Below are 27,427 nucleotides of genomic sequence, written 5' to 3'. Positions count from 1 at the left end.
CCACTGACATGGAGGTGCAGCCAGACACCAGGGGGAGCTCTATCAGATTCGGCTTCACTTTTGCTTTTGAAGAGCTGTTCCGCCGTCCCTCTTCATTCAGTCTCCGTGACAGTCAGAACTTCAGTCCGTTAGCTCTGAAACCATGGCAAAGGCCATAACTCTGCTGTGGGGCTCCGGCTCTCCCCCTTGCTGGAGGGTGATGATCGCCCTGGAGGAGAAGAAGCTGCAGGGATACAACCAAAAACTGCTCTCCTTCGACAAAATGGAGCACAAGTCCCAAGAAGTGTTGAATATAAATCCCAGGGGACAGGTAGGGTTTAGCCTTTAGAAATCCCACTATGTCTTTGATTATCTCCCCCCAAAATCAAATCGTGATGTGAGCATAAAAAATCACAACGACGCGATATGTGCTGTTGCTCTGCAAGGTAGTGCACGCCAAACTTCACCGACAAATTGTAACATTTAATGATTTTCACTATTGGCCAAGAATCATACATGTTCAAAGCACAATGAAGACTTTTATCAAATCACAAGGCAGTATTTTTTAATTCGGGTTATAATTTATGTTTGTATGTTATTCCTAGCTAAGAGCTTAAGCAACGTTATGATCACAGCCCCGATGTTAAAAGCGTGTTGCTCTGCACGGCAGTTCACGCCAAACTCCCCTCAGAAATTGCACCGTTTAATACATTTTTAATACTGACAAATAAGAATTCTTGTTTAAATTTCACTGAACAATTTCATCAAATCACACGAATGGAGTTTGTGATTCGGCGTATGCTCTGTTTGACAAAAAAAGTGTATTTTTAAAAATTATATGAAAGTTTGTGAGTATGCTAGCTAAGTGGCTCCTTGTGGACGCACTGGTTAGAGGGAGGGAAGCAAACGAAAAACAGTCATGAGAAAGTTGAGAGATAGTTTATGCACCATTATCACGATGAAATAATCACAAACGTTGTGTGTTACTTAAAGTTGGCGTAAAGGCTGTTTTTTTGTTTTGTTTACTCGAACAGTCCTAAAGAAAACAAATAATTCTTTAGCTATTTTGTTTGTAGAAAATATTTGACCTAATTAATTATTCCTAAATATTTTGTGGAGGAGCACATTCTCAATTGGCTACCAGCAGTATTGTCATTAAAACAAGCTAAATGTTGATAACCCTGAGAGCAGTCAGCCCTTTAACAATCTGTCCTGGTTATTTTTTATTTTTTTCAGCTTCCATCTTTGAAACATGGAGACATTGTGGTGAATGAATCCTATGCAGCCTGTTTTTACCTGGAGGTGAGGGAACAAACCCAACTCAGATGTATTAATTCTGATACTAAATTCAGTGTCACGGGTTGAAACAAATTCAGATACTTGTGTGTTTTCTCTCAGAACACGTTTAAGTCCCAGGGAACCAAACTGATCCCAGACCGCCCGGAAGAACAAGCTCTGATGTACCAGCGCATGTTTGAGGGTCTCACGTTCTACGACAAACTCAGTAAGACAGATGAAAGTTTATGCTCTCTCGTATTCCAGACACAGTAAAACCACGTATAAATGTCTTGATCAGGTATTTTCTGTTTCTGTTATCTAGCCTAGCCCACTGACTAAAATGGGTCTGTGAAAATAAGAGAAGCATGTTTCACAATACAATTCAATAGTACTACAAACCACAGCCTCCAACATGAAAACACAGTTGAATCAGCAGCTCTCTCAGTTATTTGAAACATATGCCAAACACCATAACCTTCTTACAGCTAAGATTTAGTGCAGGACTGTTATATTAAGATGTGTTTTGTTTTCATTAGTGGACCTAATGAAGAGTCAAGTGTGTGTAGAGAATAAGACAAGTGTAGAAAAATGCAGAAAAGAATAAGGCATTGCTTTTATTTGTCCCTTGTGTGTTCCCTTTTTTCAGCTGCAGTTATCTACTATGAATATTATGTCCCTGAAGAAGAAAGACTTGACTCCGGTCTGAAGAGAAACAAAGAGGCTCTGACCACTGAATTAAAAATCTGGGAGGGTTACCTGCAGAAGGTATGTGCATGAGCATGCATCACCCACCCACACAAACAGACTCAACATGCATTGAGGTATTCACACTTTGTACTTGTGTCTCTGAAGCTGGGCTCAGGCTGTCACCTGGCAGGACCGTCTTTCTCACTGGCAGATGTGCTGGTTTTTCCAACCGTTGCCAATGCTTTCAGATTTGGGTAAGAGAGGCAAAGACGGAAACAGAAATGCAAACAAAGGGAGGCCGTTTCCCTGAGGTCTTGTTCATAATTTGTCACGGTTCAAAATGCCTGCTACCCTCTGATCTGCAGGTTGCCTGCTGAGCGTTACCCTAAACTGGGAGAGTATTACGCTCTGCTGAAGGAGAGACCCAGCGTCAAAGCCAGCTGGCCTCCACACTGGCTGGAGAACCCCAAGGGACAGGACACGCTGAAAGACGTCTGATATTCACGCACACTTACAAATGTAAAGTTTTGCTTTGGTTCCTCTAACAATGCTTCCGTTAATCAAGTCTCAGCTTAAACATGATACAGCTGTTAGCTTTCTAGTACGTTCTCAATACCTACTGTATATCAGAGAATTCTAATGGTAGATATGTGGTTCTGCAAGGATCGGCAGGAATCGCACTGTCACTTAGCAACCTTTCTGCTTTGTGCCCTCATTCATTGTTTGTGTTTACCTAAAGTCAATCTCCAGTGACTCACAGGTTACTATAACAACAGTTTGTAGTATGTGTTAATTCTTCTCTGAAGCTAATTGCTTTGCTGAAACAGGTTCATATTAGTCTCTCTGTATACATACAGGGGCTACAACAATAGTGCCTAGATGCCTAGAATTTGAGTGTAAAACACAAAGTTCCAGTTGCTTTTGTATGCGTTTAGATGGTGACTGTAAAAGTAGGTCGGCGGTGAACCAGAGGACATAATCCATTTGTTTTACAATTTGAATGAGCATGCCACAACCGGTTTGCTCTGCACAAAGGTAACTCAAATGCCCCGTGTTATCATTAGCATGAATCACATCAGATTAATATTGCATCCTTTGCATGATTTTGCATTTTATGTTGAGTGCACGTCCTCTTTGAGCCACACTGCTCATGCTGTATGAGTGTCTGATCTGAGTCAATTTAATAAAAATTAAGGCTTGTGATGCAGCTTTGTGGATGTGTTGTGTGTCCCTGTTCACATCCTGATACTTGTTCACTGTTCTGGATCACGAGTTAATTGCGGCACCGTGTACACAAGGCTTCCCTTGCTTTGCCTCGTCAACTGTGATTACTGGAGCATTTGCCTTTTTATTTGGAAGACTTAAAGTCAATATCACAGGGTTGCTACGTCCAAACAACTGAAAAGGGAAAATAGCATATTGTTACATGTCATTAAAGTCAGTTTCTGCAAACCAGACCGACTTCTTCATGCAGCTGCAGGATGAATGAATGTACACGCAGACGATCGCGTATTTAAAACCTTCCCCACAAGCCCAGCTTCCTTGCTATGTTTCAAAAATGAAAGCCATCAAAATGTTACGTTTATTTGGAAAATGGTACTGCTACGATATGTATCCAAGAACTTCTTCCTTCCAGCAGAACGTCTACATTAAAAAAACCCTCTGCATTCATCCAACCACTCGATTTTTATTTATCCAAGGTGGTGCATGGGTGAAAGGCATGAAGAGGGATTACATGTTTGTCACTGCACGGACATCTGTATCAGATACATGGGCCAACATGACAGCTGTAATGTAAATACCATTGTTCTCCTCTGCCCTACAATGCAGCAGTGATAGAAAATTTTACGTCATGCTGATCAAGCAAAACCTGCTAATCTATTCAACTGACAGACGAGACACAGATTGCGTGTGGATAAAGACAGAAATTCCGGTTTGTCCTGTGGAAAGAGGTTGAGGACGAGTGTGTTCCTGGAAGGAGGGGGGCTGCACACTTTCCTTCAACAAGAAAGCTGCAACAGAACGAGAGCAACAGATTGTGCTCAACATGTAGCAGAACTGCTGTTTATCTCCACACACTGTTGTTACTGGCAACTGCTCAGGTACACACTGTCGAGAGTTCAAGGGCTGGCCCGAGGAGCAAGGGGCACAAAGAAACTGCCAATTTGCAGTCGAGCTATGTGAACAGCCGGTGCATTTCTTCTATTCATTGCCACCTGAAATGTGTATCTCAAATGCAAGGATGAATTAAGATAGACGGAGCCGGTTGCACTGAGCGAGGATGTGATTGTTTGGTGTGAATGACTGTGTTGAAATGGGTTTTCTTCCTATGTTTGTGCTGGCGTGAGTGAAAAGTGCTGTGTCACTGTGAGTGTTCAACTGCCACATCTCACTGGCGCAACACGCAACAGGAAAGCTGCACGTTCCTGCAGGAATAGTTAGACTGAGCACTTAAAAAAAATAAAAAAATAAGTGATATTGATATGTTTCAACAGATTTATTGTATATCTACATTAATGTTTTAGCATTTTTATTCCTGTTTTCATAAAAGTTTTTTTTTTTTTTTTTGGCCATAAAAACCTACAATGCAATGCATAGTTTTGACTTCACGGAATAGGTTCAGTATTACATTCTCAATGTGCGCTATTATGTAACTTTCTATCTTCCACAAAACAGCTCTTTGTAAGAACAAAGAGTTTCAACGCGAAGCAAGAGAAGTCATTCCCTCTCACACATGACTCTGTTATTTCCTCTGGACACAAGCAGATGGAGGCACAATCTGCACAAACGTCAATAAACTGTGCTGTTGCTAAAAATGCAATGAGTTTCAGTACTACATTAAATAGCAGTGAGTCAACAAAAGTGTTTTTAAAAACAGCTTCAAACTCAGTGCAAACTATCTTAACCATCTTGAGTCACATGTCTTTGATGACAACACAAAAATGGGATGGGACTGGATTCCACCAATCCGGATGCGGAGAGTCGGGGCTCGTTATAAAACCAGCAGCCTGTGCAGCTCCAGCTTCACTCATTGCTTCCCTTTTCTTCGCCGCTCGCGTCTTCAGCCTTCAAGTGTAGCAAGTTCCCTCTGAAAACCATGGCAAAGGACATGACTCTGCTGTGGGGCTCCGGCTCTCCCCCCTGCTGGAGGGTTATGATTGCACTGGAGGAGAAGAAGCTGCAGGGATATAACCAAAAACTGCTCTCCTTTGAGAAAGGGGAGCACAAGTCTCCAGAAGTCATGGCAATGAACCCAAGGGGTCAGGTAGGTTAATTTCACACATTCAGACATTCATTTCTCTATTGTTTCTTGTTATTCACTAATTTATATCAAATTGACTGATGCAAATAAGAACGATTGAACCTCAGATGAATATTTAAACTTCTATTTTGTATCTGTTTTAAAGCTTCCTGCCTTCAAACACGGGAATTTGTCCCTGAATGAGTCCTATGCCGCCTGCTTGTTCCTGGAGGTGAGAAAGATGTCCCAAACCTGGCCCTTCTTAAAGTTTTATGTGGGCATATGCCACAAAGCAAGAGTTAATAAGTAAGAGGGAGACTTTTGCATGGATGTTCAACAATGTCCAGTAGACAAACAGACACCCGACACCACAAAGGAACAGAAACCGGAGCTCCATGCTGCTCTTCATAACATTTGCTCTTTTCATGTGTGCAACAACAGAGCCAGTACAAGTCCCAGGGAACCAAGCTGACCCCTGACTGCCCCAATGAGCAAGCAATGATGTACCAGCGCATGTTTGAGGGCTTCGCGCTCATGCAGAAAATGGGTACGTTTGCCCTGATGTGCAGTAGTTTCTTGTTGTTTTGCAAGACATACTTGTTGATCTAGAAAATCCTGCTGCTTAACAATAATAATAGATCAGATAACAGTCAAATAACACTTCAGCGGTTTATTACTACATGACTTGGAGGTTGTTGATGCCATTTTGAGATCTCCCCTTTGGGACTTTGAACTACTTTGCACTTGGCAACATCACATGCCAACCTGCCACTGTTAAACCACTGAGGCTTCATGACTTCAGTCAACCTCTTCTGCCCTCAAGGGCAGCTTAACATCAACTGCCTCCTCCCCAGGAGAACGGAGCAGTTCAAAACACATGCCATGCCCTAATGAGCTGTGCATCCAAGTAATTAAGCTACGGCACAAACCATCAAATCTATTCTACTGTATGTTGTGCACTCCTCACAACAGGTAGTGATCTTGAAAGGTCATGTGTTAATCCCACAAGGGATCACATGCTCTCACTAGCTCGGATGTAAAGTCATGAGACTTCTTTTTTTCTGATTGTAATGCAAAAATAAGATAGCTGAATTCCTAGTTATAAACTTGTGCATGAAATTAACTTTTTTTGTAATAAGTAGGCCTTTGCAACCTCTATCTGAGCTATGTTTACTGTCCTCAACTTGATATTACATAATCTTGTCCTCACTGACCCCTACCATTGCTGTTGGTAAATGAAAGCAATTAGCCACAAACTAGACTGGGAGTGAATGTTTTCCCAATGTGTGGATGTATTTCAGGGCTTCGTCTTGTGGCTGAACGCATGTTTTCTGTCTTTGTTTTTTTCTTTTTAGTGGAAGTTGTCTACTACACCTATTTGGTCCCTGAGGGAGAGAGACATGACTCTGCTGTGAAGAGAAACAGAGAGGCTCTGAGTGCTGAGATCAAGCTCTGGGAGGGATACTTGCAGAAGGTAGACCTTCTTTGTTCTGGGCCGACTTTGTTCTGGGCCGCCCTTTTGAGCCTGTAGAGGTGGTGGGTGATTGGAAGATGGAAGTAAAGCTCTCATCGCTGATGGAAAACCAATCTCATCTCGTCCATGGCGCTATAACAGCAGTGGACAGTGTCTTCAGCAGCCGACAGCTTCACCCACGCTGTGTTGTTGCAACAGTGCAAATTTCCCCACTGTGGGATAATCCTATCTTATCTTAATTTATCCTATCTCAAATAAAGTTTCAATTTGTTATTGTGGTTTTTACGTGGGGTATCACACTATTTCTTGTTTGAATGCAGTGATTTCCTGGTTCGTCCAGTGATCCCTGTAAAACCACAACTTGTAATTTTGACACTGTTGTAGTCATTACACAAATGAAATATGGCTTCCTATTTTGTAAGTTTTATTGTCTTTGGACAGAGGCATACTGGCTATTTAACATTGTTTCTAGTTTTCTTGTTCACATGAGCTAATCATCTGCTGTAAGCATGGAGGTGATCTCCTTTCAGTAGAAAACAAAAAATTCATTTCCTGTAATTTTAAACTATGTACAGCATTTAAAGGGCCAGTGTGTAGGATTTAGGGGGTGGTATTAAGAGAAATAGGGTAGGGAGATTCACTTGGTTGCAGTTTGCAACCTTACCACTAGATGACATTAAATCTAACACACTGGTCCTTTAAAAAAGTAAATTTTTACATTGTAGAAATTCCATGTGTGTGCTCTATTTTCCCCAAGCTAACATGGCTATCTTGTTTAACTTTTTTTTGTTCACACATCCAGGGATCAGGCAGTTTCCTGGCAGGAAAGACCTATTCACTGGCTGATGTCTGCATTTTCCCAGTGATTGCTTATCTTTTCCACTTGGAGTGAGTAAACTGAAGGACTAGAAACACTGCTATTAACATCTTAATAAGATTAATTGATGCAATAATAAATGCAGATGGATGCACAATTTAAAGTGACATACAAACATTTTCTCCTTTCTTTTCTATAGGTTATGTGAGGAGCGCTACCCTAAGCTGGCCGCTTACTATAACAATCTTAAAGACAGACCCAGCATCAAAACCTCCTGGCCTCCTACCTGGCTGGAGACTCCAGGACAGCCTGTGCTGAAAGACATCTGAGATGTGAACACTGATCAGCTGAAACACTTAACTGTTCCTGTTGTGTTTTTTTTGTAACCACTCCTTTCACTACACTACTGTAGCGGGACACAATTTCTTTTATTCAGTTTATAACTTCAACTAAAGCAATAAAAAAACAGAATTTCAACATTTTGTGCTTCATTCATTTTGAGGTCATAATCCACAGAGCAAGAGGTCAAATGCATTGGGGGAGTTAAAATGTGCTAAATGTCTTTCAGGCCCCGTTCACACCAGCAGCATTATGTGTCTTCACGCCTGCCATTAAAATGCGTCCCACATTGTCTGCATCATTTGAGGTGCAGTAGCATGTTGAGGAAACAACTGCTCATCATCGTGCTACCACAGTTTCACAACCATGAACAGACCTGGTTGTTGTGTACGCTCATGGTAACATGATAAAAAATGTGGGACATAACAAGCTGTGAAGTCTCTCTCACAGAGACCCACACAAAGCTCTGATCCAGCATCCTGCACTGTTTGCAGCAGCTAAATGTGAAACAAAGTTAAATAAAGGCCACAGACACTGTGAGGTAACTCAACATGGCCAGTTTGCGTACATTAGCATAAACACATGACTTATTAACCACACACCCATGCAGTTTTTTAATATGGCCATTTTATTGGTATTTCTTACTCAGTTGTGAGTTTTGTGTAGCATTGCCCCCCTTGTGAAAACACTGAAATTCCACTGTAAACCAATGTGCGCATTTCATAGAAAAAAGATAAAATGAGTAGTGTTGCAGTTGAAGGAATGAATCTAGAATCTTGTGTCTTTGGTGTACAGACATTTCCAGTCCTGTACTGAGGTTCAAAGGTTAGGATGCTGTCAATAAGATGAGATTAGATTCAACTTTATTGTTACTGTGCTGAGTGCACATACAGAGTCAATATAATGCATCTAGCATCTAGTCAGAAGTGTAAAGCAGATATTATTTATTGAAGGTGGAGGTGACACAGAAGTGACAGTACTAGGGCTAAGTGGTGCGTGAGAAGTATGTACAGTTGTGTTATGTGCAGAATGTCCAGTTATAACAAATTGGTCAAAGCTTTTTTATTGACTTATATTGCACCGTACCAGTATCAAGTATTTATCAGCACACTGAAGTTGCACCGTGGGTTGCACAGTCCACAGTCTCAAGCATTTGGCTTGCTTATTGCTTTTGGGTAAAAACAGTTTATGAGTCTGGAGATGTGAGCTCTGCTTGCTCTGTAGCACCTCCCAGAGGGAAGCAGCGTAAAGAGCCCTGGGTGGGAGCAGTCCTTTGTGATGTCTGTGGCTTTGTGTAGATTTCTGGTTCAATCTGTGTGAGAGTGTGGGAAGATGTGTTCTACTGAAGTTCTGCACTGACTTGATGACTCTCTCCAGAGCCTTCTTGTCAGCCACGGTGCAGCTTTTGAACCACACCAGGATGTCGTGGGTGATTGTGCTATCCACAGAGCTCCTGTGGCTGCATAGTAACCGATCCTGGGACAGGTTCACCTTTCTCAGTAACATCAGGAAGTACAGTCTTTGCTGTGTCTTTCTTCACAAGGTCAGTGGTGTTAGTGTGCCATGTGAGGTCCTGAGAAATGTGTGTTCCCAGAAATCTGTACTCACTGACCCTGTCCTCTGCGTCTCCTTTGATGTTAACAGGAGCATGTTCCCCCCCATTCCTCCTAAAGTCAAACACCATCTCTTTGCTTTTGAGGTTCAGTAGCAGCTTGTTGTCCGAGCACCTTGCCGTGAGTCTTTGCACTTCATCCCTGTAGACCGACTCATTGTTATGACTAATCAGGCTTATAAAAGTCGTGTCATCCGTGAACTGGACGATGGTGTTGCTGTTGTGGTATGGTGTGCAGATGCGCTATTTTTTCCGTCCGTCGCCAAAACTTTCAGATTTGTGTAAGCAAGGCAAAGACGGAAAGAGAAATGCAAACAAAGGGAAGCCATTTCCCTGAGATCTCGTTCATAATTTAGTCATAATTGGTTTATATCACAGTTCTAAATGCCTGCTACCCTCTGATCTGCAGTTGTGTCTGCTTAAATATGATATAGCTGTTAGCTTTCTAGTACGTTCTCAATACCTACTGTCTATCAGAGAATTCTAATGGTAGATATGTGGTTCTGCAAGGATCGGCAGGAGTCACAATGTCACCTAACAATATTGCTGCTTTGTGCCCGAATTCATTGTGTGTGTATGTCTAAAGTCAATCTCACAGGTTACTATAACAACAGTTTGTGTGTTAATTCTTCTCTGAAGCTCATTGTTTTTGCTGAAACAAGTTCATATTAGTCTCTCTGCATATGTACAGAGGCTACAACAATAGCAAAGAACAAAAACAAAATGCCTAGAATTTGAGTGTAAAGCACAAAGTGAAGTTTGGACCTTCCAGTTGCCTCTGTATGTGTTTAGGTGGTGACTATAAAAGTGGGTAAAAGCAGGTCGACGGTGACTCAGAAGACATAATCCATTTGTTTTACAATTTGAATGGGCGTGCCACAACCGGTTTGCTCTGCACAAAGGTAACTCAAATGCCCCGTGTCATTGTTTACATACTTCACATCAGATTAATATTGCATCCTTTGCATGATTTTGCATTTTATGTTGAGTGCACGTCCTCTTTGAGCCACACTGCCCATGCTGTATGGGTGTCTGATCTGAGTCAATTTAATAAAAAATTAAGGCTTGTGATGCAGCTTTGTGGATGTGTTGCGTGTCCCTGTTCACATCCTGGTCCTTGTTTACTGTTCTGGATTGTGGGTTCATTGCGGCACCGTGTACACGGGGCTTCCCTTGCTTTGCCTCTTAAGCTGTGATTACTGGAGCATTTGCATTTTTATTCAGAAGTCTTAAAGTCACTATCACAGGTTTGCTACGTCCAAACAACATTCTCTGCTGGCATATTCTTATATGTCATTAAAGTCAGTTTCTGCAAACCAGACCAACTTCTTCATGCAGCTGCAGGATGAATGAATGTAATAGATCAGGCATAACATTATGACCACCTTCCTAATACTGTGTAGGTCTCCTCTTTTGTCTCCAAACAATTCTTGAAGTGCTGAAATGGGTTTTCTTCCTCTCTGTGTGTAGGGGTGAGTGAAAAGTGCTGAGTCACTGTGAGTGTTCAACTTCACATTTCACTGGCACAATACACAACAAGGAAAGCTGCACATTTCTGCAGGAACAGATTTGTTGTGTATCCTCTGTAAGTTTTTAGCAATGCAAAGATGAAAAGAAATAACAGCAGCATTAACAAGAGCCCTTTAAATCTAACAATGGAGACTAATGCCTGGAGTCACTAAGTTAACATAACAAGCATTCACTTACTTTTACTATCCATGCTTATTTTTCCCGAGGCTGTACAGTCTACAGCATTTGTTTTCATGAAAGTTATTTTTTAACCATAAAAATCTACAGTGCAATGCAAATAGCTTTAGTGTTACATTCTCAGTGTGTATCGTTCCACAAAATAGGTCATGGTAAGAACAAAGCTTCGACGCAAAGCAAGAGAAGTCACTCCCTCTTACACATGACTCTCTTATTTCCTCTGGACACAAGACAGCCATAGTTCTCTAGGGATCTCTAGAGAGATGTAGTTCACTAAGCGATCTCATACAAAACCTAATGTTGTTCAGCTTATTTACGTCAAATAATTTATCTCTTGACGTGAAAAATTATCTTTTAAATTCACACACATCATATGTGAAATTCATGCCACAATTCGATCGGGACCAAAAAATAATTATTATCTCTCCATAGACTGCCGTTCATATTTTTTCGAAAGATAGGTCCCATAACCCGGAAGTAGGGGGGCGGGACTTCGCCTCAGACACCAGGGGCTGTGATTGGTCAATCTACATTCTAGGGTGTGGCTTAGCTTCAGCTTCACTTTTCCTTTTGAGGAAGCTGTTCCGCCGTCACTCTTCATTCCGTTTACGCCAGTGACAGGCTGAACTTCAGTCCGTTAGCTCTGAAATCATGGCACAGGACATGACTCTGCTGTGGGGCTCCAGCTCTTGCCCCTGCTGGAGGGTGATGATCGCCCTGGAGGAGAAGAAGCTGCAGGGATACAACCAAAAACTGCTCAACTTCTACAAAATGGAGCACAAGTCCCAAGAAGTGATGAATATAAATCCCAGGGGACAGGTAGGGTTTCCCACGAACGTGTCGAACGTAAAATAAACAAAAATCTTTGATTACCTCCCACAAAATCAAATCGTGATATGAGCATAAAAAAATCACAACGACGCGATATACGTGCTGTTGCTCTGCAAGGTAACGCCAAACTACACCGACAAATTGTAACATTTAATGATTTCCGCTATTGGCAGAAAATCATACATGTTCGAAGCACAATGAAGACTTTTATCAAATCACAAGGCAGTATTTTTTAATTCGGGTTATAAGTTGTTTGTCACAACACGAGATACACGTAAATGTTTGTATGTTAATCCTAGCTAAGAGCTTAAGCAACGTTATGATCACAACCCAGCTATTATAAGCGTGCTGCGCTGCACGGTAGTTCACGCCAAACTCCCCTCAAAAATATTAACATTTAAGGATTTGCTGTATTGGCAAAAAACAATCATAGGCCTACTTGTTTGAGCCAAACTGAAGACTTTTATCAAAAGGATATTTTAGAATTTGGCTAATACTGTTTGCCACGGCTTTTTTTAAAACGAGATATATTAATGTTTGTGACTTAATGCTATAGCTAAGTGTCTTTTTGCTGACGGACCACTCGTCCTCTCAGCAGCAAAACTTCATTTTTTTTTTTTTTCATAGGCGCTGTTGCTCTGCTAGGTAGTTAACGCCACACCCCTATCACAAATTCTTACATTTAAGGATTCCCAGTACAGGCAAATTACTGTATTCGCTTTATAGTGAATGCTTTTATCAGCTCGCAGGACTGTATTTTTTTTATTTTTTTTTTATTTTGGCGTATTGTCTATTTACCACTGCTTTTTAAAAACAGATATATTAATGCTAAGTGTCTTTTTGCTAACGTACTGTAAGACATTATTTAATGACAGTTCAGATGTGTGATTTACAGATAATTGGTTAATATATTTTGTTTTATTTAGTGCGCATTTATTATGTACACGCATGTGGCTAAAGTTCAGAGAAGAAGAGCGACTTCCGTTTTTTTTTTTTTTGTTTTGGGGGCGGAAACCGGAAGGAGGAGAGGTTTTTTTTTTTTTTTTTTGGCTGGGTTGTTTTGGTTTTTGGATGAAAACCAAAACACGCTATACCCACGACGCTTACAGTACCACCCAGCACCTTATCAAGCTAACCTCATAAACCCTATGTTACTTGCTTTTTTATATGCTCTTACAATCATAAAGAAAGCAATATTTCTTAGTTATTATTTTGTTTTTAGAATATATATAAATATTTTATTGTAATAAATTATTCAAATTGTTCCAAAATATTCCCTGTGTGGAGGAGCACAGTCTTAATAGTATCCCATGAATATAGACTGAATATAGAATATAGTCAGCTGTTTAGGAGACGAATGGCAGTGCGGGGAAAAAGACTTCTTCAGTCTTGAGGTCCTGTATTTCACATTTCTGTATCTTCAGCCTGGGGGTAGAAGTGTGAACAGTCGGTGTTGGGCGTGGGTGGGGTCCTTGGTGATGGAGGTAGCTCTCCTGTGGACTCTACTCTAGTAGATGGTTGATGTTGATAACCCTGAGAGCAGTCAGCCCTTTAATAATCCATCCTGCTTGTTTGTTTTTTCAGCTTCCAACTTTCAAACATGGAGACATTGTGGTGAATGAATCCTATGCAGCCTGTTTTTACCTGGAGGTGAGGGAACAAACCCAACTCAAATGTATTCATTCTGATACTAAATTCAGTGTCACGGGTTGAAACAAATTCAGATACTTGTGTGTTTTCTCTCAGAACACGTTTAAGTCCCAGGGAACCAAACTGATCCCAGACCGCCCGGAAGAACAAGCTCTGGTGTACCAGCGCATGTTTGAGGGTCTCACGTTCTACGACAAACTCAGTAAGACAGATGAAAGTTTATGCTTTCTCCTATTCCACACACAGTAAAACCACGTATAAATGTCGTGATCAGGTATTTTCTATTTCTGTTATCTAGCCGAGCCCACTGACTAAAATGGGTCTGTGAAAATAAGAGAAGCATGTGTCACAATACAATTCAATAGTACTACAAACCACAGCCTCCAACATGAAAACACAGTTGAATCAACAGCTCTCTCAGTAATCTGAAACATACGCCAAACACCATAACCTTCTTACAGCTAAGATGTAGTGCAGGACTGTTCTATTAAAATGCGTTTTGTTTTCTCTAGTGGACCTAATGAAGTGGCAAGTGTGTGTAGAGAATAAGACAAGTGTAGAAAAATGCAGAAAAGAATAAGGCATTGCTGTTATTTGTCAAGGCTGAGATCAGTACCTGCTGAATATGTTGACCTCTGTGTAATCTTAATGCTTTCCCTTTTTTTAGGTGCAGTTATCTACTATGAATATTATGTCCCTGAAGAAGAAAGACTTGACTCTGCTGTGAAGAGAAACAAAGAGGCTCTGATCACTGAATTAAAACTCTGGGAGGGTTACCTGGAGAAGGTCTGTGAATGAGCAACACACACACGCGCACACACACATCGACTCAGCATGCATTGAGGTATTCATACTTTTTGCTTGTGACTCTGAAGCTGGGCTCAGGCTGTCACCTGGCAGGACCATCTTTCTCACTGGCAGATGTGATGGTTTTTCCAACCGTTGCCACTGCTTTCGAATTTGGGTAAGAGAGGCAAAGAAAGAAAGAGAAATGCAAACAAAGGGAGGCTGTTTCCCAGAAGTCTGGTTAATAATTTAAAGTTATATTTGGTTTATGTCGCGGTTCTAAATGCCTGCTACGCTCTGCTCTGCAGGTTGTCTGCTGAGCGTTACCCTAAACTGGGAGAGTATTACGCTCTGCTGAAGGACAGACCCAGCATCAAAGCCAGCTGGCCCCCAGAATGGCTGGAGAACCCCAATGCACTGGACACGCTGAAAGACATCTGATATTCTCACACACTAACAAATGTAAAGTTTTGCTTTGGTGCCTCTAGCAATGCTTCAGATAATCAAGTCTCAACTTAAACATGATACAGCTGTTAGCTTTCTAGTACGTTCTCAATACCTACTGTATATCAGAGAATTCTAATGGTAGATATGTGGTTCTGCAAGGATCGGCAGGAATCGCATTGTCACTTAATAACATTGCTGCTTTGTGCCCGCATTCATTGTGTGTGTATATCTTAAGTCAATCTCCGCTAATTGTTTTGCTGTAACAGGTTCATCATATTAGTCTCTCTGCATACAGGTTGACAGCCATTGTTTTTCACAGTGATTGAAATCCAAATGTTAGTAGACAGTTATTAAAGAATCTCACCAATGACACTGAATTGTTTGTACGTTTCTTTTGTTTGTTTGTTAATTGTTTTTGTATGTTGTGTCTTATTTCCTAATATAATTCTTTAAAATTCTATTGGTTTTGCATAAATATTTCATGTAACCTACTGTCTGTTCGTTCCACGATGTGCGAATTTTATAAGTGTAATGCATGATTCCTTTAGATTTTGTAAATATTAACTTTGTAAAGAAAGTAACGGCTAGATCATGCTTTCGCTTTTCAAATAGTCAGACTTTCTACTGTGGCTAGGCCACATAGTCAGTCTGACCCGCACAACCTCCGTGTGGCACTCTACCTCAAGGAAATGTTGGATTATACACTGTAATTATTTTTCCCAACTCTCATGTGGTCATGATGTCACATCCTGTTTCTATAGCGTCAAATAACTAACTGAAAAGAAACTTCCCAGAAAAATGAACTCGTGAATATGCATCAGTATTATATTAACTAACAAAAATGACTGAAATCATCCTTGAAAACAATTATTTGACGTGTACTTCCCTGTCCATCCACTGACATGGAGGAGGTGGAGTTTATGGCCTATTCTGCAGCCAGACACCAGAGGGAGCTCTACTAGCTTCGGCTTCACGTTTGCCTTTGAGGAACTATTCAGCCGTCCCTCTTCATTCAGCCTCAGTGACAGTCGGAACTTCGATCCGTTAAGTCTAAAATCATGGCAAAGGACATGACTCTGCTGTGGGCCTCCGGCTCTTGCCCCTGCTGGAGGGTGATGATCGCCCTGGAGGAGAAGAAGCTGCAGGGATACAACCAAAAAGCGCTCTCCTTCGACAAAATGGAGCACAAGTCCCAAGAAGTGTTGAATATAAATCCCAGGGGACAGGTAGGGTTCAGCCTTTAGAATCGTGATATGAGCATAAAAAATCACAACGACGCTAAAAACGTCCTGTTGCTCTGCAAGGTAGTTAACACCAAACTTCACCGACAAATTGGAACATAATAATTTCCACTGTTGGCAAAGAATCATACATGTTCGAAGCACAGTGAAGACTTTTATCAAATCGCAAAACAGTATTTTTTAATTCGGGCTATAATTTGTTTGCCACAACACGAGATATAGGCCTACATTAATGTTAAAATTAAGAGCTTAACGTTATGATCACAACCCCAGTGATATAATAAGCGTGCTTCTCTGCACTGTTCACGCCAAACTCCTCTCAAAAATGTTAACATTTAATGATTTCCTGTATTAGCAAAAAAAAACAACAACATGGCCTAGCTGCTTGAGCCACACTGAAGACTTTTATTAAAAATATATTTTTTAATTCAGCTAATACTCTGTTTGACACGGCTTTTAAAAACGAGATATATTCATGTCAATTGTGACTTAATGCTGTAAGTGTCTTTTTGTTGAGGGACCACTCGGCCCCTCGGCAACTTCATGTCTTTTTTTTTTTTTTTCCTCCACAAAGGCGGTGTTGCTCTGTAGTTAATGCCAAACCCCGCTCAAAAATTCGTACATTCCCAGTACAGGCAAATAACTATTCGTTTTATCTAAAATGCTTTTATTAACTCACAGGACTGTATTTTTTATTTCGCCGTATAGTCTGTTTACCACAGCTTTTAAAAATGAGTTATATTAATTCTTGAGTCTTAAGTCGTAATGCTCGTGTCTTTTTGCTAACGTACCACCCAGCACCCCAACAAGCTAACCTCATAAACCCCTATATAGACTATGTTACTTGCTTTTTTTATTTACTCTTATAATCATAAAGAAAGCAATATCATTTCTTACTATTTTGTTTTTAGAAAATGCTTTACAGTAATAAATTGTTCCTAATATTCCCTGTGTGGAGGAGCACAGTCTTAATTGTATCCCATGATTATAGACTCCTGTCAGCTGTTTAGGAGTTTGATGGCAGGGGAAAAAGGCTTCTTCAGTCTTGAGGTCCTGTATTTCACATTTCTGTATGTCCAGCCTGGGTGTAGAAGTGTGAACAGTCTGCGTTGGGCATGGGTGGGGTCCTTGGTGACGGAGGTAGCTCTCCTGTGGACTCTACTCTAGTAGATGGTTGATGTTGATAACCCTGAGAGCAGTCAGCCCTTTAATAATCTGTCCTGCTTGTTTGTTTATTTCAGATTCCATCTTTCAAACATGGAGACATTGTGGTGAATGAATCCTATGCAGCCTGTTTTTACCTGGAGGTGAGGGAACAAACCCAACTCTAATGTATTAATTCTGATACTAAATTCAATGTCACAAGTTGAAACAGGTTCAAATACTTGTGTGTTTTCTCTCAGAACACGTTTAAGTCCCAGGGAACCAAACTTATCCCAGACCGCCCGGAAGAACAAGCTCTGGTGTACCAGCGCATGTTTGAGGGTCTCACGTTCTACGACAAACTCGGTAAGACAGATGAAAGTTTATGCTGTCTCCTATTCCAGACATAGTAAAACCATGTATATATTTTCTCTCAGTAATTTGAAACATATGCCAAAAACTATAACCTTCTTACAGCTAAGATGTAGTGCAGGACTGTTCTATTAAGATGTGTTTTGTTTTCACTAGTGGACCTAATGAAGTGGCGAGTGTGTGTAGAGATAAGACAAGTGTAGAAAAATGCAGAAAAGAATAAGGCATTGCTGTTATTTGTCAAGGCTGAGATAAGTACCTGCTGAATATGTTGACCTCTGTGTAATCTTAATGCTTTCCCTTTTTTCAGGTGCAGTTATCTACTATGAATATTATGTCCCTGAAGGAGAAAGGCTTGTCTCTGCTGTGAAGAGAAACAAAGAGACTCTGACCACTGAATTAAAACTCTGGGAGGGTTACCTGGAGAAGGTCTGTGAATGAGCAACACACGCGCACACACACACAGACTCAACATGCATTGAGGTATTCACACATTTTGTCTTTGAAGATGGGCTCGGGCTGTCACCTGGCAGGACCGTCTTTCTCACTGGCAGATGTGATGGTTTTCCCGACTGTTGCCACTGCCTTTGAATTTGGGTAAGAGAGGCAAAGAAAGAAAGAGAAATGCAAACAAAGGGAGGCTCTTTTCCCTGAAGTCTACATAATAATTTACAGTCATAATTGTTTCATGTCGCGGTTCTAAATGCCTGCTACCCTCTGATCTGCAGGTTGTCTGCTGAGCGTTACCCCAAACTGACAGAGTATTACGCTCTGCTGAAGGACAGACCCAGCATCAAAGCCAGCTGGCCTTCAGTTTTCCTGGAGAACCCCAATGCACAGGACACGCTGAAAGACGTCTGATATTCTCACACACTTACGTTCTCAATACCTACTGTCTATCAGAGAATTCTAATGGTAGATATATGGTTCTGCAAGGATTGATAGGAGTCACAATGTCACTTTGTAACATTGCTGCTTTGTGTCCTCATTCATTGTGTGTGTGTGTATCTTAAGTCATTCTCCGTTGACTAACAGGTTACTATGACAACAGTTTGTAGCCTATGTGTTTATTTTTCTCTAAAGCTAATTATTTTGCTGTAAAAGGTTCATATTAGTCTCTCTGCATACAGGTTGACAGCCATTGTTTTTCACAGTGAATGAAATCCAAATGTTAGTAGACTGTTATTAAAGAATCTCACCAATGACACTGAATTGTTTGTACGTTTCTTTTGTTTATTTCTTAATTGTTTTTTGGATTATACACTGTATTTATTAATTTTTCCCAACTCTCATGTGGTCATGATGTCACGTCCTGTCTCTATAGCGTCAAATAACTATCTAAAAAGAAATTTTTCAGAAAAATGTTCACTTGAATATGCATCAGTATTATATTAATTAACTAAAATGACTGAAATCCTTGATAACAGTTATTTGACGTGTACTTCCGTGTCTCATCCACTGACATGGAGGTGCAGCCAGACACCAGGGGGAGCTCTATCAGATTCGGCTTCACTTTTGCTTTTGAAGAGCTGTTCCGCCGTCCCTCTTCATTCAGTCTCCGTGACAGTCAGAACTTCAGTCCGTTAGCTCTGAAACCATGGCAAAGGCCATAACTCTGCTGTGGGGCTCCGGCTCTCCCCCTTGCTGGAGGGTGATGATCGCCCTGGAGGAGAAGATGCTGCAGGGATACAACCAAAAACTGCTCTCCTTCGACAAAATGGAGCACAAGTCCCAAGAAGTGTTGAATATAAATCCCAGGGGACAGGTAGGGTTTAGCCTTTAGAAATCCCACTATGTCTTTGATTATCTCCCCCCAAAATCAAATCGTGATGTGAGCATAAAAAATCACAACGACGCGATATACGTGCTGTTGCTCTGCAAGGTAGTGCACGCCAAACTTCACCGACAAATTGTAACATTTAATGATTTCCACTATTGGCCAAGAATCATACATGTTCAAAGCACAATGAAGACTTTTATCAAATCACAAGGCAGTATTTTTTAATTCGGGTTATAATTTATGTTTGTATGTTATTCCTAGCTAAGAGCTTAAGCAACGTTATGATCACAGCCCCGATGTTAAAAGCGTGTTGCTCTGCACGGCAGTTCACGCCAAACTCCTCTCAGAAATTGCACCGTTTAATACATTTTTAATACTGACTAATAAGAATTCTTGTTTAAATTTCACTGAACAATTTCATCAAATCACACGAATGGAGTTTGTGATTCGGCGTATGCTCTGTTTGACAAAATAAGTGTATTTTTAAAAAATTATGTGAAAGTTTGTGAGTGTATGCTAGCAAAGTGGCTCCTTGTGGACGCACTGGTTAGAGGGAGGGAAGCAAACGAAAAACAGTCATGAGAAAGTTGAGAGATATAGTTTATGCACCATTATCACGATGAAATAATCACAAACGTTGTGTGTCATTGGCATACTGACGGTACTGGTCATGCTGTGACTACCTAATTAAAACTTTGCTTTTTTTTGTTTACTCTAACAGCCCTAAAGAAAACAAATAATTTTTTAGCTATTTTGTTTTTAGAAAATATTTAACCTAATTAATTATTCCTAAATATTTTGTGGAGGAGCACATTCTCAATTGGCTATCAGCAGTATTGTCATTAAAACAAGCTAAATGTTGATAACCCTGAGAGCAGTCAGCCCTTTAACAATCTGTCCTGGTTATTTTTTTTTTTTTTGTTTTGTTTTTTTCAGCTTCCATCTTTGAAACATGGAGACATTGTGGTGAATGAATCCTATGCAGCCTGTTTTTACCTGGAGGTGAGGGAACAAACCCAACTCAGATGTATTAATTCTGATACTAAATTCAATGTCACGGGTTGAAACAAATTCAGATACTTGTGTGTTTTCTCTCAGAACACGTTTAAGTCCCAGGGAACCAAACTGATCCCAGACTGCCCGGAAGAACAAGCTCTGATGTACCAGCGCATGTTTGAGGGTCTCACGTTCTACGACAAACTCAGTAAGACAGATGAAAGTTTATGCTCTCTCCTATTCCAGACACAGTAAAACCACGTATAAATGTCTTGATCAGGTATTTTCTGTTTCTGTTATCCAGCCTAGCCCACTGACTAAAATGGGTCTGTGAAAATAAGAGAAGCATGTTTCACAATACAATTCAATAGTACTACAAACCACAGCCTCCAACATGAAAACACAGTTGAATCAGCAGCTCTCTCAGTTATTTGAAACATATGCCAAACACCATAACCTTCTTACAGCTAAGATTTAGTGCAGGACTGTTATATTAAGATGTGTTTTGTTTTCATTAGTGGACCTAATGAAGTGGCAAGTGTGTGTAGAGAATAAGACAAGTGTAGAAAAATGCAGAAAAGAATAGGGCATTGCTTTTATTTGTCCCTTGTGTGTTCCCTTTTTTCAGCTGCAGTTATCTACTATGAATATTATGTCCCTGAAGAAGAAAGACTTGACTCCGGTCTGAAGAGAAACAAAGAGGCTCTGACCACTGAATTAAAAATCTGGGAGGGTTACCTGCAGAAGGTATGTGCATGAGCATGCATCACCCACCCACACAAACAGACTCAACATGCATTGAGGTATTCACACTTTGTACTTGTGTCTCTGAAGCTGGGCTCAGGCTGTCACCTGGCAGGACCGTCTTTCTCTCTGGCAGATGTGCTGGTTTTTCCAACCGTTGCCAATGCTTTCAGATTTGGGTAAGAGAGGCAAAGACGGAAACAGAAATGCAAACAAAGGGAGGCCGTTTCCCTGAGGTCTTGTTCATAATTTGTCACGGTTCTAAATGCCTGCTACCCTCTGATCTGCAGGTTGCCTGCTGAGCGTTACCCTAAACTGGGAGAGTATTACGCTCTGCTGAAGGAGAGACCCAGCGTCAAAGCCAGCTGGCCTCCACACTGGCTGGAGAACCCCAAGGGACAGGACACGCTGAAAGACGTCTGATATTCACGCACACTTACAAATGTAAAGTTTTGCTTTGGTTCCTCTAACAATGCTTCCGTTAATCAAGTCTCAGCTTAAACATGATACAGCTGTTAGCTTTCTAGTACGTTCTCAATACCTACTGTATATCAGAGAATTCTAATGGTAGATATGTGGTTCTGCAAGGATCGGCAGGAATCGCACTGTCACTTAGCAACCTTTCTGCTTTGTGCCCTCATTCATTGTTTGTGTTTACCTAAAGTCAATCTCCAGTGACTCACAGGTTACTATAACAACAGTTTGTAGTATGTGTTAATTCTTCTCTGAAGCTAATTGCTTTGCTGAAACAGGTTCATATTAGTCTCTCTGTATACATACAGGGGCTACAACAATAGTGCCTAGATGCCTAGAATTTGAGTGTAAAACACAAAGTTCCAGTTGCTTTTGTATGCGTTTAGATGGTGACTGTAAAAGTAGGTCGGCGGTGAACCAGAGGACATAATCCATTTGTTTTACAATTTGAATGAGCATGCCACAACCGGTTTGCTCTGCACAAAGGTAACTCAAATGCCCCGTGTTATCATTAGCATGAATCACATCAGATTAATATTGCATCCTTTGCATGATTTTGCATTTTATGTTGAGTGCACGTCCTCTTTGAGCCACACTGCTCATGCTGTATGAGTGTCTGATCTGAGTCAATTTAATAAAAATTAAGGCTTGTGATGCAGCTTTGTGGATGTGTTGTGTGTCCCTGTTCACATCCTGATACTTGTTCACTGTTCTGGATCACGAGTTAATTGCGGCACCGTGTACACAAGGCTTCCCTTGCTTTGCCTCGTCAACTGTGATTACTGGAGCATTTGCCTTTTTATTTGGAAGACTTAAAGTCAATATCACAGGGTTGCTACGTCCAAACAACTGAAAAGGGAAAATAGCATATTGTTACATGTCATTAAAGTCAGTTTCTGCAAACCAGACCGACTTCTTCATGCAGCTGCAGGATGAATGAATGTACACGCAGACGATCGCGTATTTAAAACCTTCCCCACAAGCCCAGCTTCCTTGCTATGTTTCAAAAATGAAAGCCATCAAAATGTTACGTTTATTTGGAAAATGGTACTGCTACGATATGTATCCAAGAACTTCTTCCTTCCAGCAGAACGTCTACATTAAAAAAACCCTCTGCATTCATCCAACCACTCGATTTTTATTTATCCAAGGTGGTGCATGGGTGAAAGGCATGAAGAGGGATTACATGTTTGTCACTGCACGGACATCTGTATCAGATACATGGGCCAACATGACAGCTGTAATGTAAATACCATTGTTCTCCTCTGCCCTACAATGCAGCAGTGATAGAAAATTTTACGTCATGCTGATCAAGCAAAACCTGCTAATCTATTCAACTGACAGACGAGACACAGATTGCGTGTGGATAAAGACAGAAATTCCGGTTTGTCCTGTGGAAAGAGGTTGAGGACGAGTGTGTTCCTGGAAGGAGGGGGGCTGCACACTTTCCTTCAACAAGAAAGCTGCAACAGAACGAGAGCAACAGATTGTGCTCAACATGTAGCAGAACTGCTGTTTATCTCCACACACTGTTGTTACTGGCAACTGCTCAGGTACACACTGTCGAGAGTTCAAGGGCTGGCCCGAGGAGCAAGGGGCACAAAGAAACTGCCAATTTGCAGTCGAGCTATGTGAACAGCCGGTGCATTTCTTCTATTCATTGCCACCTGAAATGTGTATCTCAAATGCAAGGATGAATTAAGATAGACGGAGCCGGTTGCACTGAGCGAGGATGTGATTGTTTGGTGTGAATGACTGTGTTGAAATGGGTTTTCTTCCTATGTTTGTGCTGGCGTGAGTGAAAAGTGCTGTGTCACTGTGAGTGTTCAACTGCCACATCTCACTGGCGCAACACGCAACAGGAAAGCTGCACGTTCCTGCAGGAATAGTTAGACTGAGCACTTAAAAAAAAAAAAAAAAAAAGTGATATTGATATGTTTCAACAGATTTATTGTATATCTACATTAATGTTTTAGCATTTTTATTCCTGTTTTCATAAAAGTTTTTTTTTTTTTTGGCCATAAAAACCTACAATGCAATGCATAGTTTTGACTTCACGGAATAGGTTCAGTATTACATTCTCAATGTGCGCTATTATGTAACTTTCTATCTTCCACAAAACAGCTCTTTGTAAGAACAAAGAGTTTCAACGCGAAGCAAGAGAAGTCATTCCCTCTCACACATGACTCTGTTATTTCCTCTGGACACAAGCAGATGGAGGCACAATCTGCACAAACGTCAATAAACTGTGCTGTTGCTAAAAATGCAATGAGTTTCAGTACTACATTAAATAGCAGTGAGTCAACAAAAGTGTTTTTAAAAACAGCTTCAAACTCAGTGCAAACTATCTTAACCATCTTGAGTCACATGTCTTTGATGACAACACAAAAATGGGATGGGACTGGATTCCACCAATCCGGATGCGGAGAGTCGGGGCTCGTTATAAAACCAGCAGCCTGTGCAGCTCCAGCTTCACTCATTGCTTTCCTTTTCTTCGCCGCTCGCGTCTTCAGCCTTCAAGTGTAGCAAGTTCCCTCTGAAAACCATGGCAAAGGACATAACTCTGCTGTGGGGCTCCGGCTCTCCCCCCTGCTGGAGGGTTATGATTGCACTGGAGGAGAAGAAGCTGCAGGGATATAACCAAAAACTGCTCTCCTTTGAGAAAGGGGAGCACAAGTCTCCAGAAGTCATGGCAATGAACCCAAGGGGTCAGGTAGGTTAATTTCACACATTCAGACATTCATTTCTCTATTGTTTCTTGTTATTCACTAATTTATATTAAATTGACTGATGCAAATAAGAACGATTGAACCTCAGATGAATATTTAAACTTCTATTTTGTATCTGTTTTAAAGCTTCCTGCCTTCAAACACGGGAATTTGTCCCTGAATGAGTCCTATGCCGCCTGCTTGTTCCTGGAGGTGAGAAAGATGTCCCAAACCTGGCCCTTCTTAAAGTTTTATGTGGGCATATGCCACAAAGCAAGAGTTAATAAGTAAGAGGGAGACTTTTGCATGGATGTTCAACAATGTCCAGTAGACAAACAGACACCCGACACCACAAAGGAACAGAAACCGGAGCTCCATGCTGCTCTTCATAACATTTGCTCTTTTCATGTGTGCAACAACAGAGCCAGTACAAGTCCCAGGGAACCAAGCTGACCCCTGACTGCCCCAATGAGCAAGCAATGATGTACCAGCGCATGTTTGAGGGCTTCGCGCTCATGCAGAAAATGGGTACGTTTGCCCTGATGTGCAGTAGTTTCTTGTTGTTTTGCAAGACATACTTGTTGATCTAGAAAATCCTGCTGCTTAACAATAATAATAGATCAGATAACAGTCAAATAACACTTCAGCGGTTTATTACTACATGACTTGGTGGTTGTTGATGCCATTTTGAGATCTCCCCTTTGGGACTTTGAACTACTTTGCACTTGGCAACATCACATGCCAACCTGCCACTGTTAAACCACTGAGGCTTCATGACTTCAGTCAACCTCTTCTGCCCTCAAGGGCAGCTTAACATCAACTGCCTCCTCCCCAGGAGAACGGAGCAGTTCAAAACACATGCCATGCCCTAATGAGCTGTGCATCCAAGTAATTAAGCTACGGCACAAACCATCAAATCTATTCTACTGTATGTTGTGCACTCCTCACAACAGGTAGTGATCTTGAAAGGTCATGTGTTAATCCCACAAGGGATCACATGCTCTCACTAGCTCGGATGTAAAGTCATGAGACTTCTTTTTTTCTGATTGTAATGCAAAAATAAGATAGCTGAATTCCTAGTTATAAACTTGTGCATGAAATTAACTTTTTTTGTAATAAGTAGGCCTTTGCAACCTCTATCTGAGCTATGTTTACTGTCCTCAACTTGATATTACATAATCTTGTCCTCACTGACCCCTACCATTGCTGTTGGTAAATGAAAGCAATTAGCCACAAACTAGACTGGGAGTGAATGTTTTCCCAATGTGTGGATGTATTTCAGGGCTTCGTCTTGTGGCTGAACGCATGTTTTCTGTCTTTGTTTTTTTCTTTTTAGTGGAAGTTGTCTACTACACCTATTTGGTCCCTGAGGGAGAGAGACATGACTCTGCTGTGAAGAGAAACAGAGAGGCTCTGAGTGCTGAGATCAAGCTCTGGGAGGGATACTTGCAGAAGGTAGACCTTCTTTGTTCTGGGCCGACTTTGTTCTGGGCCGCCCTTTTGAGCCTGTAGAGGTGGTGGGTGATTGGAAGATGGAAGTAAAGCTCTCATCGCTGATGGAAAACCAATCTCATCTCGTCCATGGCGCTATAACAGCAGTGGACAGTGTCTTCAGCAGCCGACAGCTTCACCCACGCTGTGTTGTTGCAACAGTGCAAATTTCCCCACTGTGGGATAATCCTATCTTATCTTAATTTATCCTATCTCAAATAAAGTTTCAATTTGTTATTGTGGTTTTTACGTGGGGTATCACACTATTTCTTGTTTGAATGCAGTGATTTCCTGGTTCGTCCAGTGATCCCTGTAAAACCACAACTTGTAATTTTGACACTGTTGTAGTCATTACACAAATGAAATATGGCTTCCTATTTTGTAAGTTTTATTGTCTTTGGACAGAGGCATACTGGCTATTTAACATTGTTTCTAGTTTTCTTGTTCACATGAGCTAATCATCTGCTGTAAGCATGGAGGTGATCTCCTTTCAGTAGAAAACAAAAAATTCATTTCCTGTAATTTTAAACTATGTACAGCATTTAAAGGGCCAGTGTGTAGGATTTAGGGGGTGGTATTAAGAGAAATAGGGTAGGGAGATTCACTTGGTTGCAGTTTGCAACCTTACCACTAGATGACATTAAATCTAACACACTGGTCCTTTAAAAAAGTAAATTTTTACATTGTAGAAATTCCATGTGTGTGCTCTATTTTCCCCAAGCTAACATGGCTATCTTGTTTAACTTTTTTTTGTTCACACATCCAGGGATCAGGCAGTTTCCTGGCAGGAAAGACCTATTCACTGGCTGATGTCTGCATTTTCCCAGTGATTGCTTATCTTTTCCACTTGGAGTGAGTAAACTGAAGGACTAGAAACACTGCTATTAACATCTTAATAAGATTAATTGATGCAATAATAAATGCAGATGGATGCACAATTTAAAGTGACATACAAACATTTTCTCCTTTCTTTTCTATAGGTTATGTGAGGAGCGCTACCCTAAGCTGGCCGCTTACTATAACAATCTTAAAGACAGACCCAGCATCAAAACCTCCTGGCCTCCTACCTGGCTGGAGACTCCAGGACAGCCTGTGCTGAAAGACATCTGAGATGTGAACACTGATCAGCTGAAACACTTAACTGTTCCTGTTGTGTTTTTTTTGTAACCACTCCTTTCACTACACTACTGTAGCGGGACACAATTTCTTTTATTCAGTTTATAACTTCAACTAAAGCAATAAAAAACAGAATTTCAACATTTTGTGCTTCATTCATTTTGAGGTCATAATCCACAGAGCAAGAGGTCAAATGCATTGGGGGAGTTAAAATGTGCTAAATGTCTTTCAGGCCCCGTTCACACCAGCAGCATTATGTGTCTTCACGCCTGCCATCAAAATGCGTCCCACATTGTCTGCATCATTTGAGGTGCAGTAGCATGTTGAGGAAACAACTGCTCATCATCGTGCTACCACAGTTTCACAACCATGAACAGACCTGGTTGTTGTGTACGCTCATGGTAACATGATAAAAAATGTGGGACATAACAAGCTGTGAAGTCTCTCTCACAGAGACCCACACAAAGCTCTGATCCAGCATCCTGCACTGTTTGCAGCAGCTAAATGTGAAACA

At 41.0% G+C, this 27,427-nt stretch overlaps 4 protein-coding genes across 4 annotated transcripts; all 4 read left to right on the top strand.

Moving 5' to 3' along the window:
* Window positions 1-100: 100 nt before the first annotated feature.
* Window positions 101-3,151, top strand: LOC311501769 (glutathione S-transferase A-like). Its single transcript, XM_084563765.1, has 6 exons — window positions 101-310; window positions 1,216-1,281; window positions 1,378-1,483; window positions 1,904-2,022; window positions 2,110-2,198; window positions 2,310-3,151. Exons 1-6 carry the CDS (start codon window positions 143-145, stop codon window positions 2,440-2,442), a joined length of 681 nt encoding a protein of 226 aa, XP_084419891.1. The 5' UTR covers window positions 101-142; the 3' UTR covers window positions 2,443-3,151.
* A 1,810-nt stretch (window positions 3,152-4,961) lies between these two features.
* Window positions 4,962-14,851, top strand: LOC311500999 (uncharacterized protein). Its single transcript, XM_084562637.1, has 12 exons — window positions 4,962-5,209; window positions 5,352-5,417; window positions 5,627-5,732; window positions 6,541-6,659; window positions 7,462-7,547; window positions 7,676-7,802; window positions 11,756-11,953; window positions 13,550-13,615; window positions 13,712-13,817; window positions 14,283-14,401; window positions 14,491-14,579; window positions 14,710-14,851. The coding sequence occupies exons 1-12, from the start codon at window positions 5,042-5,044 to the stop codon at window positions 14,840-14,842; spliced, it is 1,383 nt and encodes a 460-aa protein (XP_084418763.1). The 5' UTR covers window positions 4,962-5,041; the 3' UTR covers window positions 14,843-14,851.
* A 599-nt stretch (window positions 14,852-15,450) lies between these two features.
* On the top strand, window positions 15,451-18,816 carry LOC311501771 (glutathione S-transferase A-like). Its single transcript, XM_084563767.1, has 6 exons — window positions 15,451-16,074; window positions 17,331-17,396; window positions 17,493-17,598; window positions 17,915-18,033; window positions 18,113-18,201; window positions 18,333-18,816. Exons 1-6 carry the CDS (start codon window positions 15,907-15,909, stop codon window positions 18,463-18,465), a joined length of 681 nt encoding a protein of 226 aa, XP_084419893.1. The 5' UTR covers window positions 15,451-15,906; the 3' UTR covers window positions 18,466-18,816.
* A 353-nt stretch (window positions 18,817-19,169) lies between these two features.
* LOC311500998 (uncharacterized protein) lies at window positions 19,170-26,920 on the top strand. The gene is made up of 12 exons (XM_084562636.1): window positions 19,170-19,369; window positions 20,321-20,386; window positions 20,483-20,588; window positions 21,009-21,127; window positions 21,215-21,303; window positions 21,415-21,541; window positions 24,069-24,311; window positions 24,454-24,519; window positions 24,729-24,834; window positions 25,643-25,761; window positions 26,564-26,649; window positions 26,778-26,920. The coding sequence occupies exons 1-12, from the start codon at window positions 19,202-19,204 to the stop codon at window positions 26,905-26,907; spliced, it is 1,425 nt and encodes a 474-aa protein (XP_084418762.1). The 5' UTR covers window positions 19,170-19,201; the 3' UTR covers window positions 26,908-26,920.
* Window positions 26,921-27,427: the final 507 nt, after the last annotated feature.

The sequence above is a fragment of the Chelon labrosus genome, assembly GCF_963514085.1.
Source record: "Chelon labrosus genome assembly, chromosome: 16".
In the NCBI taxonomy this organism is placed as follows: domain Eukaryota; kingdom Metazoa; phylum Chordata; class Actinopteri; order Mugiliformes; family Mugilidae; genus Chelon; species Chelon labrosus.
This window is presented reverse-complemented; position numbering and strand designations above follow the sequence as displayed.

What these genes read in the sequence shown, in the direction of transcription:
- LOC311500999 (XM_084562637.1), top strand. Translation starts at nt 5,042, where the DNA reads ATGGCAAAGGACATGACTCTGCTGTGGGGCTCCGGCTCTCCCCCCTGC. An exon ending in CAGCCTGTTTTTACCTGGAG is followed by an intron (nt 13,616 to 13,711) that starts GTGAGGGAACAA and finishes GTTTTCTCTCAG; the next exon opens with AACACGTTTAAGTCCCAGGG. An exon ending in GCCACTGCTTTCGAATTTGG is followed by an intron (nt 14,580 to 14,709) that starts GTAAGAGAGGCA and finishes TCTGCTCTGCAG; the next exon opens with GTTGTCTGCTGAGCGTTACC.
- LOC311501769 (XM_084563765.1), top strand. Translation starts at nt 143, where the DNA reads ATGGCAAAGGCCATAACTCTGCTGTGGGGCTCCGGCTCTCCCCCTTGC. An exon ending in CACGTTCTACGACAAACTCA is followed by an intron (nt 1,484 to 1,903) that starts GTAAGACAGATG and finishes CCCTTTTTTCAG; the next exon opens with CTGCAGTTATCTACTATGAA. An exon ending in GCCAATGCTTTCAGATTTGG is followed by an intron (nt 2,199 to 2,309) that starts GTAAGAGAGGCA and finishes TCTGATCTGCAG; the next exon opens with GTTGCCTGCTGAGCGTTACC.
- LOC311500998 (XM_084562636.1), top strand. Translation starts at nt 19,202, where the DNA reads ATGGCAAAGGCCATAACTCTGCTGTGGGGCTCCGGCTCTCCCCCTTGC. An exon ending in CACGTTCTACGACAAACTCA is followed by an intron (nt 20,589 to 21,008) that starts GTAAGACAGATG and finishes CCCTTTTTTCAG; the next exon opens with CTGCAGTTATCTACTATGAA. An exon ending in GGGAGGGTTACCTGCAGAAG is followed by an intron (nt 21,128 to 21,214) that starts GTATGTGCATGA and finishes GTGTCTCTGAAG; the next exon opens with CTGGGCTCAGGCTGTCACCT.
- LOC311501771 (XM_084563767.1), top strand. Translation starts at nt 15,907, where the DNA reads ATGGCAAAGGACATGACTCTGCTGTGGGCCTCCGGCTCTTGCCCCTGC. An exon ending in CAGCCTGTTTTTACCTGGAG is followed by an intron (nt 17,397 to 17,492) that starts GTGAGGGAACAA and finishes GTTTTCTCTCAG; the next exon opens with AACACGTTTAAGTCCCAGGG. An exon ending in GCCACTGCCTTTGAATTTGG is followed by an intron (nt 18,202 to 18,332) that starts GTAAGAGAGGCA and finishes TCTGATCTGCAG; the next exon opens with GTTGTCTGCTGAGCGTTACC.